The 17,131-nt window shown below is 30.9% G+C and overlaps 1 protein-coding gene across 6 annotated transcripts in view; it reads right to left on the bottom strand.

Moving 5' to 3' along the window:
- LOC118205143 (5'-AMP-activated protein kinase subunit gamma-1-like) overlaps window positions 1-17,131 on the bottom strand; it is a 552,717-nt gene that overhangs the window by 26,624 nt on the left and 508,962 nt on the right. For all 6 annotated transcript variants that reach the window (XM_085824013.1, XM_085824011.1, XM_085824014.1 and 3 more), the window contains 3 exons: window positions 13,877-13,975; window positions 3,350-3,472; window positions 3,163-3,231 (listed from right to left, as the gene is read on the bottom strand). In XM_085824013.1, coding sequence (XP_085680139.1) covers window positions 3,163-3,231; window positions 3,350-3,472; window positions 13,877-13,975 — 291 coding nt within the window. The remainder of the gene's footprint in view (window positions 1-3,162; window positions 3,232-3,349; window positions 3,473-13,876; window positions 13,976-17,131) is intronic.

A 17,131-nucleotide genomic window follows, 5' to 3' on the forward strand; every position in this document is an offset into this window, starting at 1 on the left:
TGGCTTCTGAGGCATCTTTTAAATCGAAAAATATAAGTCAATTTATAATTAATGCTCTATTCGGTTCATTTCAAATTAGAGAATTATTAGAAATTAGCGAAATACTTTAAATAGTACTTAAATGTTCAGAGAAGAACATTTCTGAAAGGGAATAAAATAAGGATTTTTTTAAGTATTATTTAAAATTTGTAACTGAGTTATTATAAAATGTAATGGGAATAATTCTTTTAATTATACTTATCAGATTTTTTTTATCATTAATTTCAACAATACATATTCCAAAACTCTTTATTACTTTCTTAAGTGTGCATCTCATAGCATTTGCTTTACAATGCCTTTTAACAGATTGCTTTCCAGTACGAACAATTCTTGCTTAAATAGTTTTATAAGGTATTTGTCAACAGAATTTCTATTTATGTTTACAATTCAATATTAAGGTTATTATATATTTAAATAACATTTATAATCATTATAAATTAGATACATTTAATAATTATATTTCTTCACAGTTATTTATAAATGAAAAAATTCTTCATTTCAAATACATTTATAAATAATTTAATGAATATTTATGTATTTTGTTAAAGGCAGATACATGCTTTTTCCAAGCACATGCATAAATACCCATACATATTTCATATTTTTCATTTCCGGCATGTGCAAATCTTTAATTTCTGTGCATTCACTATATTTTATTTTTAATTAACCCAAATAAGTAAAACGTGTAAGCCCAAAGGGATTATTTTTCAGAAATATAAAATTAAAATGATGAGTTTAAAATGAGCAACAGTAAAGCCTCTCCTCTAAAAATATTAAAAGGTACATGTTACAATAATATATGCATGTGAAAAAAATTTATTTTGTTAAAACGTCTTGGCGTTTGGAACAAAAAATAAAAGCAGCGAATACTCTATCAAGGGTATCGAAAGACGTACACTATTTTAAAGGTACCGTAAGGTATTTTTCATTCTTTAAGCATAGCATTTTCGTTAAAATTTATATTTTTGTAGTTCAACAGCTTAGAATTTTATAAAACAAATTCATAATCAAAATCGCTGTTGTTAGTTATCGAAAAATAACCAAGATGCGATTTTTGCGTAAATGTCACTAAACTATACTGAATGTTTCTTTCATGCGAAAGTGTCCCCTTTTTCGATTTGTATGGAACTGTCGTGTGTCGAAATACTATCAGAACACTGTCAAGCGAGCTTCTGAATGTAAACAAAGAACACCCCATCTGGTGACCGAAGCTTCGAAGCAGTGCTTCACTTCTAGTGCTGGTTGGCCACTCCTTCCTTTCTTACCTCCATGTTTTTTTACCTTAGATATACCATATATAAAGCATATGAGGAAAAAAAATCAATTTTTTTAATCATCAGAAATAAGCATACAATAAATCACACAGAATATAAAAAATAACCAACAAAATTTCAGGAAAGATTTCAAAAACTCAAATTAAAAAAATTTCAAATAATATCTGTAACATGCTTCTCATAGGATGAAAATTTCCTGTTCTTGAGATGTTATCGGGGATACTTTGTTACTAATGTTAAAACTAAATGGTGACAGCAATTACTCATGTATGCAAAAACAGCAAAAGCCTATTTATCCTGACTTCAGGAAAAGTGTCACATACAAGAGCTCAAATAATATCTTTACCAGGTAAGTGTAGAAGGGCACTCATAACTTTCTGGTAAAGCAATATTATAGAAATCAAACAATCTTTGGAATCAACTGTGGCCAGGATCAATCTTTGAATGATCCTGGCCACAATATTGAAAATATTATGTTAGTGTCACTAATTTCAAAACAGGGTAATTACCCTGAAATTAATATTCAAATTACTTAGCGTGTCAAAAAAAATTCGAAATTCGAAAATTTTTAAAAAGTCTAACTTGGCCTGCATATCCTCTCCCCCCCCAAAGAAGATATACTCTTTAAATATTCACTTATTAAAAGAAATACCAATCAAATGTGATACTGTGTTCCATAAAATTAAATACCAAATGGTTAAATGAAATATATTACTAATGGTTAACAAAATTAAATATATTATTATATGCTAAAATATCAAACAAATACAAAAGAATTCTGAATTATAAAATTAAAAATTATATGCATAAAATTACATTCATTTATTACATTACATTCTCTTTGCAATAACCTGCTAATCTACCTGCCGGAATTGGTGCCTAATTTTGCTTTTCCCTTCTCCCTTAAACTGAAAAGGCTTCATACGAAGATAAAAGAAGATTAAAGTATCTTCATTTCATAACAAAGACGTGAAAAAAAGAAAAAGATGAAATAGAACACCGTTTTAAGTTCCACTTGATAAATACATATAGGCTGCCCACCAAAACTCTCAGCCTTAGAATGAAATATTGCCATGAAAAGCATGGTGGAGATCTGTTAATAAAAGTGACGACTATGTTTTGGCGATGTTATGTGACATTTGTTATGTGCATGGCTAAATGAGACTTCTGTTCTGTAAAATTGGAAGACTTTTAAATTTGATGGAATTAAAAATTATAGGTTATTAAATTAATTCATGAAATCAGGATTTTTAATTATATTTATTTTCATATTTAAAAATAGTGTTACCCTTTAAGAAATAAATAACAAAATGCAGTACTGCAACATTACCAAATATTATTCATGAGCTGAAAATACTGACTTCATCAATTATGGAACTATGAATTGTATACTGCAACTATGGACTGTATACTGCAACATTACCAAATACTGTTCATATGCTGAAAATACTGACTTCAACAATTATGGAAAGACAAAAAAACTACTGCTTACTGTTCTGAGGCTTAAATTGCCTAACCACAAGCACACTTATGATCAAAGTACAAGCCATGTATCTGTTTTCCCAAGTTGCTCTGCATTTCACAAAAATTTCATACAGCTACTATAAAATATATATAGAATCCTATGAAATGCATACAACTTTTCTATAAAATTAATTGCCTAAGATACTACCAGTTTTCGATTAAATTTTGTCTAATTTTATTAAAGTTTAATTAATAGAGACTTCAAAATTCTTTAAAAATAATATTTTACTCCTTATTTGATGGTTGCATAATGCAGTTTAAGAAATTTGAAAACTTCAGATATTCCAGTTAAACACAGCAAAACTGCCCCAAAAGAATTACTTACACTTGCTTTATCAAGTGCTTCTGATATATTCATATCAAGATTATGGTACGTCTGTTCTTTTGCCAAAGCCTGGAATAGAACAACATATTTTAATTTCTCATAGGAAATAACGTTTATCTAAAAGGAAATTTAGATATTTAAGTTCTATAAGAAAATAAACAGAAAATTTTAATAATATTATGCTTACAAAAACATCAAATTTGGCAAAAATATCGACTAATAAACCATCATCATCCACTACAGGTAAAGCAGATACATTTCTTTCCACAAAGAGATCTAAAGCTTCAATAACATTGGACCTCAGTGTTATCTATAATGTAAGAAAATAAAAAATTAGAAATCTCAAAATACTTGAAGTGCTTTCTTCACTGTTTAAACTTAGATCTATTTAGAATTAAATCTATTTAAAAGATAGATTTGAATCCTAAAATACTTGAAGTGTATTTCTGAAGAATTATACAGTTTAATAAGAAATGAAACTGTTGAACACATGCATCCCCCAGTATAATACAGTTTAATAATATTATAAAGTTTAATAAGAAATGAAACTGCTGAACACATGCACCCCCCCCCCCCACACACACAAAAAAAAAAAAAAAAAAAAAAAAAGAAAGAAAGAAAGAGATCTTAGATATTCAGCTTGAATGATCAGTATTTTCCCTCTTTTTTATGTAGCTAAGTTAGTAGTTAACATAGAAACTTGTATCCAACTGTTTTTGACAACAGCAGTTATCTGTGGCAAAGAAATTTAGTTTCATTTCAGAGTTAAACCTGCTACAGCAGAGGTTTCCAACCCTATGACCCGGGCACCATGGCAACCGCTGATCGTTTAACATGTGCTTGACACTGCATGATCACAATAAAAATGTTTTAGTTTTCAATAAAATTCTATGTGAAAGTTTTCTTATTTTTAATGAAATAGAAAATGTGTCGAACACAGATATCAGGACAAAATGAAAGGTGGCCAATCTCTCTTTTTTTTTAAATGCATGTATTATTAACATTAACTCTATCCAACTATAAATACACTTTGAAAATGTAAATGGTGCAATCCATCCAAAGATATTCTAAAATGTGCTCTTTGAAACAAAAAGGTTGGGAACCCCTGTATTCATTATTCACGAGCACTGCATGATTAATGAATACTATCATTATATTGTAAAAGCCCAACTATTCGGCATTCAACTATCTGGAATGCTCCAGTAACTAGAATATTTTTTATTTTTAGAAAATTTTCCGAAGCTTTTGGATAACCAGCTCTTGGCAAAATTTCCGATTAGTTAAGCCACCAAATAGTGTGATTTAATGCCAATAATGGATAAACGTGTTGTCATGACACAATCAAAAGGAGTTTGTTTTGGTTTAACGTAAATTTGATGAACTATTCTATCAACTATCAGGATTTTTTTCGTAACAATTGGATCAGATATTTTACTTTCATGTTTAAAGCCTATAAAATACTAGAAAGCCTGGCGGTCATACGAAATGAATGCTGTTCTAGATATTATAAATTGTAATTAAAATGATTTGTGCAAAGGTGTCTGCTAATTTAAACTGAATTACCCAGGGCAGGCAGAAAGGATGCCCCTTTACTTACTGCCCCACGGGGTTTCCCCCCTTCTACTTGCTTAATTGCTTAAAGTAGAGTGCAATGAAGGAAACCACTGACAGTACATTTCTTAAGAGTCACTGCTAGCTCAGTCAATAAAGTGATTTAAATAATGAAATGTTATTTCACATGTCACAGATCTCTTTGTACACAATATTTCTTGTGTAGATCTTTGCATCATTTTTAAGCTCGCCTTGCAGAGGACCATCCATTATTTTTAATTTTACGTCTGTTCTTTAACGAACTCTTAAACAGGCAATATAAAGTTGACCGTGTCCAAATGCAGGCTCAGGTAAAAAAATGCCAACACGCTAAAGCGTTTGGCCCTGAGACTTATGGATGGTCATAGCAAAGGAAAGTTTTACAGGAAACTGTCTATGTCTCAATTGAAACAGAAACCCTGTGCCATGGCAACTTCACCCCATTGGCTAGTACAGTTATGCAAGCAATCAATAAACTATTGGCGACAAACAGACACTTAAGCCGCATATATATATATATGGCGTGAAGTAACATCATCTCCTCTGAAACAGCTGGCTCCCGGGCTTAGCGAAGCACACCGTTGGATTCCGCAGGTCCATGGCACGTCATTTTGACCATTTGCATCTTCTTGGGACTTTAATTAGCCAGGATATTAATTAAAAACTAATTTTCCCTAACGCTTTCCACTTTCTTTCTTGGGTTTTCCCTATTACAAGGATTTGGCTACGTGCAAAATTCTTTTTTCTCGAATATCTATGGAACGGCGCCGAGTTGAAATTCGAGATGCATATCCTCAGATTTAAAAAAATTCTCCGAATCCATCAATACTGTTCTCATCTTCGTAAGACTTTAACGAACTGAGATATTAATTAAAAACTGCAGAAACGTTAATTTCCGCGCTCATTTTTCCGAGTGGCAACAATAAACTATCAGCGACACACACTTTAGCCGCTTATACATATAAATATGTCAGTTTTAATATTTTAAAAGCAGACTCCCCCCCCCCAAAAAAATCTTTTATAATTTTCAATGCACACTTTTAAAGTTGGTAACATACAAGATGATTATTTTTATAATTTTAAAGCTGAAAATCTCTCTATGTATTTGGCTTTGTGCATATGAATTCTTTCTTTTGTATGCTCAACTAATTATGCAGAACTTCCACATATTCAGAATTTGGCATCTGAATTTTTACTACACATTAGTCATGAGTTACATATAAAGCAATGATCAATAATAGTTTTTAACTGCTGTAAGGATTCATTTTCTCTTAAAAGAGTAATGTTTATACTAAAAGGTATTATGAAACCTCATGAGTACTGAAGCAATAGATCCTAAAAGTCAGGCCTAAAAATAAGATATGTTGATATACTCTTTTTGCATTACAACAATGCAAGGCCGCATTGCACAAACTAATTTTAACAAATAGAGATCTTACTTATTAATCATCTGCCACAGATAATAGAAATGCATGTAGTATATGTAGCTAAGTTAGAATTTTGAGAAATTTTTATGAACATTTCATTTCTTTCAAATTTAATGCATTCACAAATGTTAAGTATGTAATTTTAATCACTACAAATTCTAACTATAACTTCAGTATGACAACTTTCCCTTTTTACACTTTTTCTGGAAGCATGTAGCTGCTGCTGTGTGTTTGCAGATGGAGTAAGCATGACGTCAAAACTTAACATGGCTGCCATACAGCGTACAAATAAATCTATAAAACATATTGTTAAATAAAATTACACTGATTTTTAGAGCAAATATCAGTGTGTGCAAGGCTCAGAAATGTGTCTTTAAGTTTAACTTGAATAAAATGCCATTAAAACTCTTTTACGGGTCTCTTAGTTTTTAACATGTGTACATTTTTCTTACAATTACTGTTTGCACATTTTCATGTATCTAGATTTGATTAAATTTGAAAGTTATTTACAATCCTTGTGATTTTTTCCTAAACTAATGGAAAATAAAATATATTAAGTATTAAAATTAAAACAAGTGATGTATATATGTTCAATGATGGATAGCTAACATACAGACAACACCAATTCGAATGTAAACAAAAGCAGCAGAAGTTCGCCTATGGCAGCAGCCATAATAACTGTGACATCATACCGTGATGTATCATGGCTTCATTATCTTTCAACGAACACACTGAGAGGTCTTGCTCCATTTATTCTAACTTCTTGCAAAACTCCAATATAAAAGAAGCATGTTACCACTCGGCAACACAATATACTTCTCTTTCAAATTTAATCACATTATGGAAGAATGGCAGCACTTGTAGTAAACAAATTTAGAACACACAGTCTTCCATCCAAGCATATGTTATATTTCAGAGCCTGAATTTTGAAGTCTGAGTTTATTTTTTTATTTATTTCATGTTTTGTTCAAATTAATGGAACTTTTGTTTAAAAACTCAGTAAACTAAAAGCTTTGTGCTTTTACTTATTGCCCCTTGACAAATGTTAAATGTATCAAAGTGTACCAGAAAACTTCAAAATAAAAGAAGCATGTTACTACTTAGCAAAACACAATATATTTATCTTTGTATTAAATCAACAAATTCAGCGATTTAAAAGATATATGCTGTCATTGGCCAAATTAAAACGTTTTTTCCCTTCCATTTAGCAAATTTATTTTGTTATTAATTAATAAATCAAGCAATTTAAAAGCAATAAACACAAATTCATATTAATTATTAGCTGGACCTGTGAAATTAGACTAGCTCGATTTCTTAAAATCATTATATATATTTTACTCTTTTATAATAACTGTTTTAGGCAGATATATTTTACTCTTTTATAATAATTATTTTAGGCAGCTGACCACTTAAAATAAGAAAGTAAAAGACAGAAATCCAGAAGATCAGAAAGACTTCATAATGTATTCACTAATCCATTAAATTATAATAATTTTTATCAGAAAACCACATTAGAAGTCTTTAAAGAAAAATCTGAAATGAATATTGAGGAAAAATCTGGAGTTTAAATCCCAACATATTTTCTTCAAAAATAATGAAAGGGACAATTTTGAAAAATTAAAGAAAGATCATTGTTCTGTAAAGTTCTCATCGTTGATTAAATAAAGCTTTGTTCTCTTAAATAAATTGCATTAAAATAAACAATTTAAATGCATTATGAAAACTGTGGTAATGACTATTAGAAAGGAAAACGTGTTGTAGGCAAATTTTTTTAAAGGGGAAAGTTGAAATTACAGCTTATAACAGGATTTCCCTAACATTACAGTAAATATCAGCAAATAAAACTACTTGTCTACTTACTTAAAGAAAACTATAAGGTCATTAAAGCATAACAACAGGACAAGAAATTAGTGAAAAAATATGAAATCAAGATTAGTCACCATAATTTATATAAAAATGATCATATTTGTGAGAACTGCAATGATGTTTTATCACCATTAGACTCATTAGAAAGGCCTAAGAATCACGGACTTCAGTTAATAGTTAAAATCAACTTTATTTAACATTTTAAAAAGGAAATTGCATCTCTCAAGAGGCTAAATACTTAAACATTAACACACACGAGCTGATGTCAGACACTGATCATGAACAGGCAAAAATAAAATTAAAAAAAAAAAAAAAAGTGAGAAGAAAGTCACAAATATGATCATTTTTATATAAATTATGGTGACTAATCTTGATTTGATATTTTTTCACTAGATTCTTGTCCTGTTGTTATGTTTTAATGACCTTATAGTTTTCATTAAGTAAGTAGACAAGTAGTTTTATTTGCTGATATTTACTGTAATGTTAGGGAAATGCTTCCTGTAGTTGAATAGTGCTTAGCATCAGAGTGCCCAGCAACAAAGCCCTAATCCAAATCAAATGAAATTCAAAGTTACTAAATAGATTTCTGGGAACAACTGGTCCAATATATTCATACATTTCTATACGATATATACAGTCAAAAGTCGTTAATCCGGACCTTGAAGCTACAAACTTTCTGCGCATGCGTGTAAGACCTTTACGCATGCGCATAATACGTTTACGCATGCGCGTTTAATGTATATCGAACGTTTATCAGCTAAGCTAAAATTATCTAATTATCTATTTCAGTTAATGTTGCAGATTGCATTGTTTCTTAATCTTCGAATTGGATCCAGCTTATTATTTTCTGCAGACTGTTAGAGCAATTTTATAAAAGTAAGTTGAAACTTTCGATTATGTCAAATAGAATTTCTGATGCTGGATCTACAAAGGGAAAGCATGTTTCGATGTCCATCAAACGAAAAGTGGAATTGCTTCAAAAAATGGATAAAGGCATATCCTTTGTTTCTCTAACCATTCCGAAACCTGTTTATCAATTTCACGTTGCTCTGCGGGGGAGGGGGGTGAATATTGCGGCGCCCAATGAACTGGAAGTTGATCTGTCAGCACGATCCTTATCTTCAGGGCAGATGTTTTTATTTTATTCGGCTTATAGTTCATTACTAAATGTAGTATTTCATCTCGATCTCGATGTACTCTGATATGATTTAAATCAAATTCATTATAAATATCACGAATACACATCAAATAGTTTTCTGGTTGCAATTTTCTAATTTCGACTATGCGTAATGTATGCTTTACGCATGCACGCATTGAAAGAAACGTTTAATAAAGTAAGCAAATAAATATTAAGCTTCTTTAGATCAAGGATGTCAAACTCGTGGCCCACAACAAATATTTTTGCGGCCCAGCCAATATTTCGGCAAATAATAATATATAATAATAAAATAACATATCGACGAAGAAAAAAATTTAATGTTTACTGCTAAGTAATTAACGATAATTTATTCAGTGTTGTTAGATTACTCACAGCGAGCTGACACGCACACTACTTAAATTACAAATGCGTGTGAGTAGCTTGCGTTCAGCTACCTTCGGCTTTTGGGCGACACGTGCACTCAGAACTTGTACGGATACCCCGATGGCCGAATGTGGCCGAACTCATGGTCTCAGTTTTCCAATCATAGTTTTGTACGATATATTGGTGCATGCATGTGCATGCACTTTGCTTTATTATTAATTATTACTTAATTAATATTGTTACGGATTTCATAGTTATTTATTTATTTAGTTTTTTTTTATTTAGAATTATAATTAGATTTGCTTCATGATGCCTTAGCAACGCAGACGATTTTTGAAAAGACAGCTGCCTTGGAAGGTTAAAAATAGAACAGCGCATGCATTTAATACCTAATAAATAAATATCTCGTAATTGCTGTTGCCATCCCCAAAAATCCAGATATTTATAGATGTTTCCAGTATATTCGAGAAATTAATTATAAAGCTTATAAAAGCCGAGAACAAACAACTCATCCAGTAGTAGCTGTAGTTCTAGCAAACTGTTTGTTTACTTAATGCTGTGATTGATTTGTAGCGATTTCGCTGTGAGATAGAATTAGTTTCTCTGTTTTGAATTGATTTTTGCTAAACGTTTGACATTTTGTGATATTGTTAGAATATTTTTGAAGAAATATTTCAGCATTTTGATTTATCTCTTGTGGAAAGAATAAATTTTTGTTAACTTTTTAACGTTAACTGTGTTTATTCCAGCCCTTTGTATTCAGTATGTCTATATCAAAACGAAGTGGTAGTAAAATTAAATGAAAAATCGCTGAAGAACATAGAATATTCCAAGTAAAATGCGAATTAGAATATTTTTGCTGTGAAATAAAAGATAAAATAATCTGCTTGATATGTAATAATACTATTAATGTACCAAAGTTATATAATATTAAATGTCATTACAAACAACACAAATCGAAATATAACAATTACGAAGGATTAATGAGAGAAGAAAAGTTGAAAGAGCTCAAGTTAGGAGTGAAAAAGCAACAATCCATGTTTAGTAAAGTATTGCAAGAAAGTGAAGCGGCGGTACATGAAAGCTACGTCTTGTCAGAGTTGATAGCTAAACATTCGAAGCCTTTTACTGATGGTGATTTCATCAAGGAATGCCTAATGAAAGCTGGAAAAAATTGTTTGTCCTGGAAATGTGAAGGCTTTTCAATCAATTTCACTGTCTTGAAATACAGTTGCGGAAAGAGTTACTGATTTAGCCGCGAATTTAAGTGATCAGATCAAAGCAAAATCATCTAGTTTCGAAAGTTTCTCCATTGCCTGTGACGAGAGCACGGACATTAGTGGCAAAGCTCAATTAGCAGTGTTTCTTCGTTCTTGTGACAAGAATTTTAACATTTTTGAGGAATTACTGGAACTAATACTGATGCCTGGTACTACCACAGGAGAAGATGTATTTACTTGTGTTTTTGGACTTCTGCAGAAATACAATCTACCTTTGGCAAAATTAAATTCTGTAGCTACAGATGGCGCTCCATCAATGACGAGGAAAAACAAGGGCTTCGTAGCATTACTAAGAAAAACACTTAGTGAAATTCACGGTTCAAACATTCATCATATGCATTATATTATACATCAAGAAGTTCTATGCACGAAAGTAATAAATATGGAGAATGTTTTGTCATATATAAAAAAAGTTATAAATTTTATAAGATCTCGAGGTTTAAATCAGCGCCAATTCACTGCTTTCTTAAGTAAATTAGATAGTGAATATTCGGGTTTGTCCTACTATACCAAGGTACGTTGGTTATCTTGCTCCAAGATTCTCAAACAATTCTGGGATTTGAAAGAAGAAATATGTCAGTTTTTAAAAACGAAAAATCAAGACGTAAGTTTGTTTTACAATCCAATATGGATACAAGATTTACCTTTCTTGGTTGATATAACCAAACACTTAACCGATTTAAATTTATCGTTACAAAGAAAAGATCATATCATTACGAACATGTTTGACATAATTAAAGCATTCAAATGTCAACTAGTTCTTTGGGAAAAACAACTTAAAAATGAAGATTTGACGCACTTCCCGACGTGCAGCATGAACAAATCAAGTTTAGATGATACTTGTTCGTATCAAAAATATGCAGAAAAAATTGCAAATTTAACAACTGAATTTGAAACGAGGTTTAATGATTTTAGTTCCCTCGAAGACAATTTTTTTTTTTTTTTTTTTTTTGTTTTCTTCTATTTTCTCAATAAGTATTGGACTCAGTACCCACCCATATGCAAATGGAGGTGATCGAGATTCAATGCAACTCAAATTTGAATGCAAAATTCATTGAAGTGGGCGTGCCTGAATTTTACAAATATTTACCAGCCAGGTTTGTAAATACTCGAAAATTCACATATGAAATTATTTCCATGTTTGGTAGCACTTATCGGTGTGAGCAGTTATTTTCAGTCATGAAACGTAATAAGTCTCCTATTAGAAACTGTATTAATGATGCTCACCTTGGGTCAGCGTTGAAAGTTATCACAGCAAATAAAATTTCTCCTGAAATAGGAAAGATAATAGCAGAGAAGAGATGTCAAGTATCAGGACGTAAACATTAAATTTTTCTTGTTCTTTTCTATATATATATATATATATATGTTTATTATTGTATTATTTGAAATAAATCTACGTTTCTATGAATATTGATTTTTTTTTTTTTTTTTTTTTTTTTTTTTTTGCGGCCCGCCTAAAGTTAAACCTTGTTTGTTTGGCCCAAGTGTACCTATGAGTTTGACATCCCTGCTTTAGATCATAATTGCTCTTTATTTCATAAATTACGGTTTCATATTTTTAATTTCATAATTTCTGCATGCCAACTTACCAGATTTAAACTGAGGATCTATAATCTGGAAAAATCGATAATTCTGAATTGCTGAAGTCCCGACGAGTCCGGATTAAAGACTTTTGACTGTATATTATAATATATAATTGATATTTAAAACTAAGGTATGACTCTAGAAAGCTGCTTGGATGATTAATACAGAAATACATAAGATAAGCTCCAACTACTTGATGCCTGAGAAAAATAAATAATATTCACAGAATATAAAATACAATAAAGTGAGTTAAATTTACAAGACAGTATAAGAAAAGATATATCAATCCTCTAAAATTATACTAAGGTTCAGTATTGCCATAGGCCTTTTGTTAGTAAACATGTTTGTTAGTTTTTTAGTAAACATGTTATTAGCAGTACTTCTGTAATGATAGTTGTAGATATTCAGTTCAGTTCTGTATAGGGTTCTCATCTTGACATAAAAATTTTTGGCTAAATATACGGAGTTGAACAACTTTTAGTTATTCGTGAATTCTATTACTGAACACATACCAAAGCGCATTATAAATCTGATGCAGAATACAGTTATGCACCCTTTGTAATATTTTTTGACTGGATTTATATGAGTATGCCTAGACTAGACAGGTGTAACATAGCATGGGATGCAAAATGGATTTACAAATGAGTAACTTGTTACTCATTTGTAGCTAACACACTGTTTCGATCAATTAAGGGGCTTTATGCACTAGAAATTTCTTTATAATACCTTGTATGTGTGGAAACTATGTAACAAGACATATTGAGGATCATCTCACTATCAGTTACTTGCATAGCCCAGAGTTGAGTGGTCCCAAAGAAGTGAAGATTTTGATCAATAATTTTCTTTTTAGTAAACCTGACTTCAGTTGTTTTACTGATATTAACCTGTACTTTCCATTATTTTTAAGCCAGATCTCTAACACTTGTATATGATTTTGAAGGTGTTGTAGTAAGTCTCAGCAAAAAAGTTTATGATTTTAACCTCGTATTATGGCGAACACATATGCATATTGCACAGCAAAGATGAATGTTGCCACTCACTACAATGAGGATTTCTACCATAGAACTTTCTAAATAAATATTCTACAGTAATTCTCATTCAAATATGACTTTTGAAATATGACAAACTTGATGTTCAAAATTTTCAAGCATTATTAAACTACAAACTCCGGATATACTTTATCTAAATAAACAGTACTTACATATTTTCCCCACATTAAACACAAATCCTGATACTGCCAATAACACCAAAATAATCCGAATGAATTTTTATCAAAATACTAGTTGAGTAACGTTATTACTCAATTAGCTCCTTAGCATATTTTACTTACAGCTTAACACATACACACACAAAACCACATATATATCTAATTAATATACATGATAATTTAAAATATTTAAATGTTATATTCATTAAATTAAATGCAATATCAAATACCACACCTTTGCAATATTTTCCAAAGTTCCAAGTTTGAGTTCCCCAATAGTTTTCTTGAAAAATAATGGAGTCTTTGCATTGGTTTTCCCAAATTTATCAATTAACTAGAAAGAAAGAAAAGTTTTATTTTAAGAATATACAACTGACACAGAGGTATGCGCCACTGACCAGGCTTCTGACTAAGGTTTAACCGAACGGAATGATGCCTGATCAGTAGAAAAAACAATAAGCAGCCACCACAACAAGGCAGCGGCTGAAAGACTAAACACCATTAATTGCTCTTAATTAGGAATGTCACAGAAAAGTACTTTACAAAAATTATTACAAGGCAACTTGCATAAGTTACTACATATGACAATAAGCAAAACATCAATGTATGACGTTATAGTACAATAAAATACTGCATTTAGTGATTAAATACATGAATATGTAATTTAATGGTATTCCATAGTATAATGCCTTAATATTATGGAATAGAGCTATGATAAAGTACGAATAATAAATTAACTAAAGTATTAACTAAACTGAATTACTCTATGTTAAACATAACTAAATGTGAAATATTTTTTAAAATGCTGCCTTAATGCAGTACTAAAAGTGACACATTACATTTATGATATTTTACATAATAACTGCAATAATGCAAAGCATTTTATACCACATAAATAGTTATTTAAGAATGACATAAATAGGTGACATATGAGTGAACCAAAATACGATAGTACATTGAGTTAGGTGATTACATTAGTTGTATTAAGCAGTGCCCCACTTACTTTATACATACGTTACAATCATTACAGCAAATCAAGCATTACATTAAATGATTCAGTGAAACAATTATACTATATGTAAAATGACAGATATGATAATAATTAAAAACTATACTTGACACAAGAATGCAAAGCAATATAACAATTAAATCAATACTTGAAATGATTCTGATATAAATTTTAAAAAATTAATTAAAAAAAAAGAAAAAAGGGAGTTACTCAAAGTAAATTTCTAGTGACTCAGTGCATTTTATAAAACCTTACATGATAAATTGAAATCATTATTAAATCATTTTATGATATATGATGTAAAAAGTAGAGCATAGAATTAAGTAACAAATACATAACTAAACAATACAAATACATAGGTACCATTTTAGAGTCATTAGGTTAATTGGAAGCAGAAAAGATGAAAAATATGCAACCGCTTTTGCCGGGAATCGAACCACAGACCTCTGAAATACTGGCTCAGCGTGCAGAACCACTAATCCACAAAGGATGCTAGGAAAGTGGGAGAAATACCTTATATACTCCCCTTTTTAAAGGGCGACTAGGGTTTTAGGGTACCTAGAAGCCAAATCCTGGGTGCGGAGAATAATCATCCACAACCCTTTTAGTTCCGGCACCACTGTAGAGTCATTAGGTTAATTGGAAGCAGAAAAGATGAAAAATATGCAACCACCTTCACTGAGAATCGAACCACGGACCTTTGAAATACCAACTCGGTGTGCAGAACCACTACACCACGAAGGACGCTAGGAAAATGGGAGAAATACCTTATACCATGTCTAAAACTTCATTTCTCAATGGTGCACTGGTCTAAATACGCTAATTTGAATTCATTCAAGACTACATTAGTTCTCTATTACAAATATTGCAAAATACTAAAAAACACAATTCTGGACTTATATACAGAAATGTATGATATATAATTGCTGTTGAAATACACTTATAAAAAACACTACTAAACTTTAAACTTTTTAATTAAAAAATTAACATTTCTTTAAAATACAATTTCAGGTTAAAGTTTATAATTGGATGCCCTAGATTCCATATACAAAACTCTCACTTAATCTAGCTCCACATACCCTCACTGGTGGTTGTACGGGTGACAGTGCTGGGTCTTTGTGAATCAAGGAGAGATTCACTTATAAATGCTGGAAGCCTTGATACAGACGCAATCATAGACTTTCCAGAAGTCTGAGGTAATCATGATCTTAGACAGGATTTTTTTAGAAATCACCACCAACAAAGTCTCTTTCATGCTAAAGTATTAACTAAACCATCAAACACCCACTTTCCATTCACCTTTCTACCTCTATTATACTTCCTTTTGCAAAACCTGCTCTCATTAATCTCCACAACTGTAATCAGGACCATCAATAATTTCACTCTTGTTTACACATACATCCGTACCTCTTTACAAAAATTTCTTCAGTCAATCATGGTTTTATTTAAACAGACATTCTCTTCATTCATAAGCAGATTCGTGAAAGCTTCTTATAGCCACAAATAAGTAAAAATTAAAATTTGAATTACACTCAACTTGGATGCTTCGAACCATGTACTCTTCCTTACCTCTTGCAATGATGAGTATCTGCACCTTTCTCATGACAAACCTCCTCTTAGCTATGCAATCAATCCTTGCACTCAACCAGATGTATATCTTTTTCACAAACTGGACATTCATACATAGAACTAATTAAACCTTCAATACACTAATCAACAATAACTTTTGCACCCTTTCACTCTAAATCACGAAAAAAAAAGAAAATCTGAAAGGTTTCAGATTTTAAATTACGTCCAAAGGGGCGTTTTTTAAACATTTTATCTGTTACCTTTATTTATTAAATATCACGTTCTTTGCACTTAAACCATAAAATTCAGTTCAAGAGCAATATCGCAAAATAGTTTTAAATTCAGCATATCTTTAGAATTTCCGATACAGAGTCTCGCACACTGGAGATAATTTTTTTTTCTGTACAACATTGCCATTGCTCGCTTTGAAATCCTTGAGTGTGTTAATCAAAAATTCGTTACAGTTAAAGTTTTACAAAATATGAAATCAATAATAAAACAAATTCCACATGCCCATATTTGCAATAGGATTACATCATTCAAAATTCGATTTCTCTATGTACCGTTGTTTCATCACAATGCGAGAAATATACATACATTTATGCAGTTTTTTCATTATTTAATTTCTTCAAATATAATGCATGACTCTAACATTTGGTAGCAACAGTTTGAAAAGTGAAACGAACATTTATAGTGAACCAACGCAAAACGAAAACAATAGTCCTTCAGGGACAAAGCCCCTTTGGACTAAAAAAGACTGTTTATCTTACAAGACCTACTTCTTTGAGGAAAAGACAGGAAAACGATTAATTAGAACCAGCCAGCTAATGAAACCTGACTGGCAATTAAAATTCCAATAATTAAAAATACATTGAGCTATAGAATGTGATACATGTACTACAAATCACATAA

The sequence above is a fragment of the Stegodyphus dumicola genome, chromosome 9 (genome assembly GCF_044657685.1).
Source record: "Stegodyphus dumicola isolate Sdum_Otavi_A_Nest chromosome 9, ASM4465768v1".
In the NCBI taxonomy this organism is placed as follows: domain Eukaryota; kingdom Metazoa; phylum Arthropoda; class Arachnida; order Araneae; family Eresidae; genus Stegodyphus; species Stegodyphus dumicola.